This window comes from Crocuta crocuta, unplaced genomic scaffold, assembly GCF_008692635.1.
Source record: "Crocuta crocuta isolate KB4526 unplaced genomic scaffold, BGI_CrCroc_1.0 scaffold118, whole genome shotgun sequence".
Lineage (NCBI taxonomy): Eukaryota > Metazoa > Chordata > Mammalia > Carnivora > Hyaenidae > Crocuta > Crocuta crocuta.
This window is the reverse complement of record NW_027551558.1, coordinates 10,758,766-10,759,271: the sequence shown is the minus strand read 5'-3', so window position 1 is coordinate 10,759,271 and position 506 is coordinate 10,758,766. Positions and strand designations below refer to the sequence as shown.

Here is a 506-nt window from a genome sequence, read left to right as displayed (position 1 = left end):
CCGCCTCCTTCTCCGGGATGTCTTCGTTCGGGACAAACCCGTTGTTTGTCCGGCACCCCTGCATGCTCATGCTGATGGCGTCTGTCGTGCCGGTCTTCGCAGCCATGTCCCACCGCCGTCGCCGCCCGGGGGGCCTTCCTGCGGTAACAGCGGTGGAAAGGTGGCTTGCTGAAGCGCTTGGTCCTTTAATGAGCTTTCATGGTTTATAAATANGGGGTTTGCTAGGTTCCACCGCACTTGACCAAGCGCACTGGTGTTCACGGCAGCGTTATTCACAACAGTCAAAAGGCGGAAACGAGCCAAGTGTCCATCAAAGGGTGAATGGCCAAACCAAAGGTGACGTATGCAAACGATGGAGTATTATTCGGCCGTCAACAGGAACCCCTGCTGCATGCTACACCGCGGAGGAACCTTGAAGCTCTCACGCTAAGGGAAAGGAGCCACAAAAGAACAGATACTGTGTGATTCCACTTATACGAGGCACCCCGATGAATTCGGAGAGACAA

At 54.9% G+C, this 506-nt stretch overlaps 1 protein-coding gene across 1 annotated transcript in view; it reads right to left on the bottom strand.

The window, feature by feature from the left end:
• The window catches only part of SLC3A1 (solute carrier family 3 member 1), a 37,774-nt gene extending 37,668 nt beyond the window's left edge, over positions 1–106 (bottom strand). The window contains exon 1 of the mRNA XM_077749202.1: positions 3–106. Coding sequence (XP_077605328.1) covers positions 3–106 — 104 coding nt within the window. The remainder of the gene's footprint in view (positions 1–2) is intronic.
• Positions 107–506: the final 400 nt, after the last annotated feature.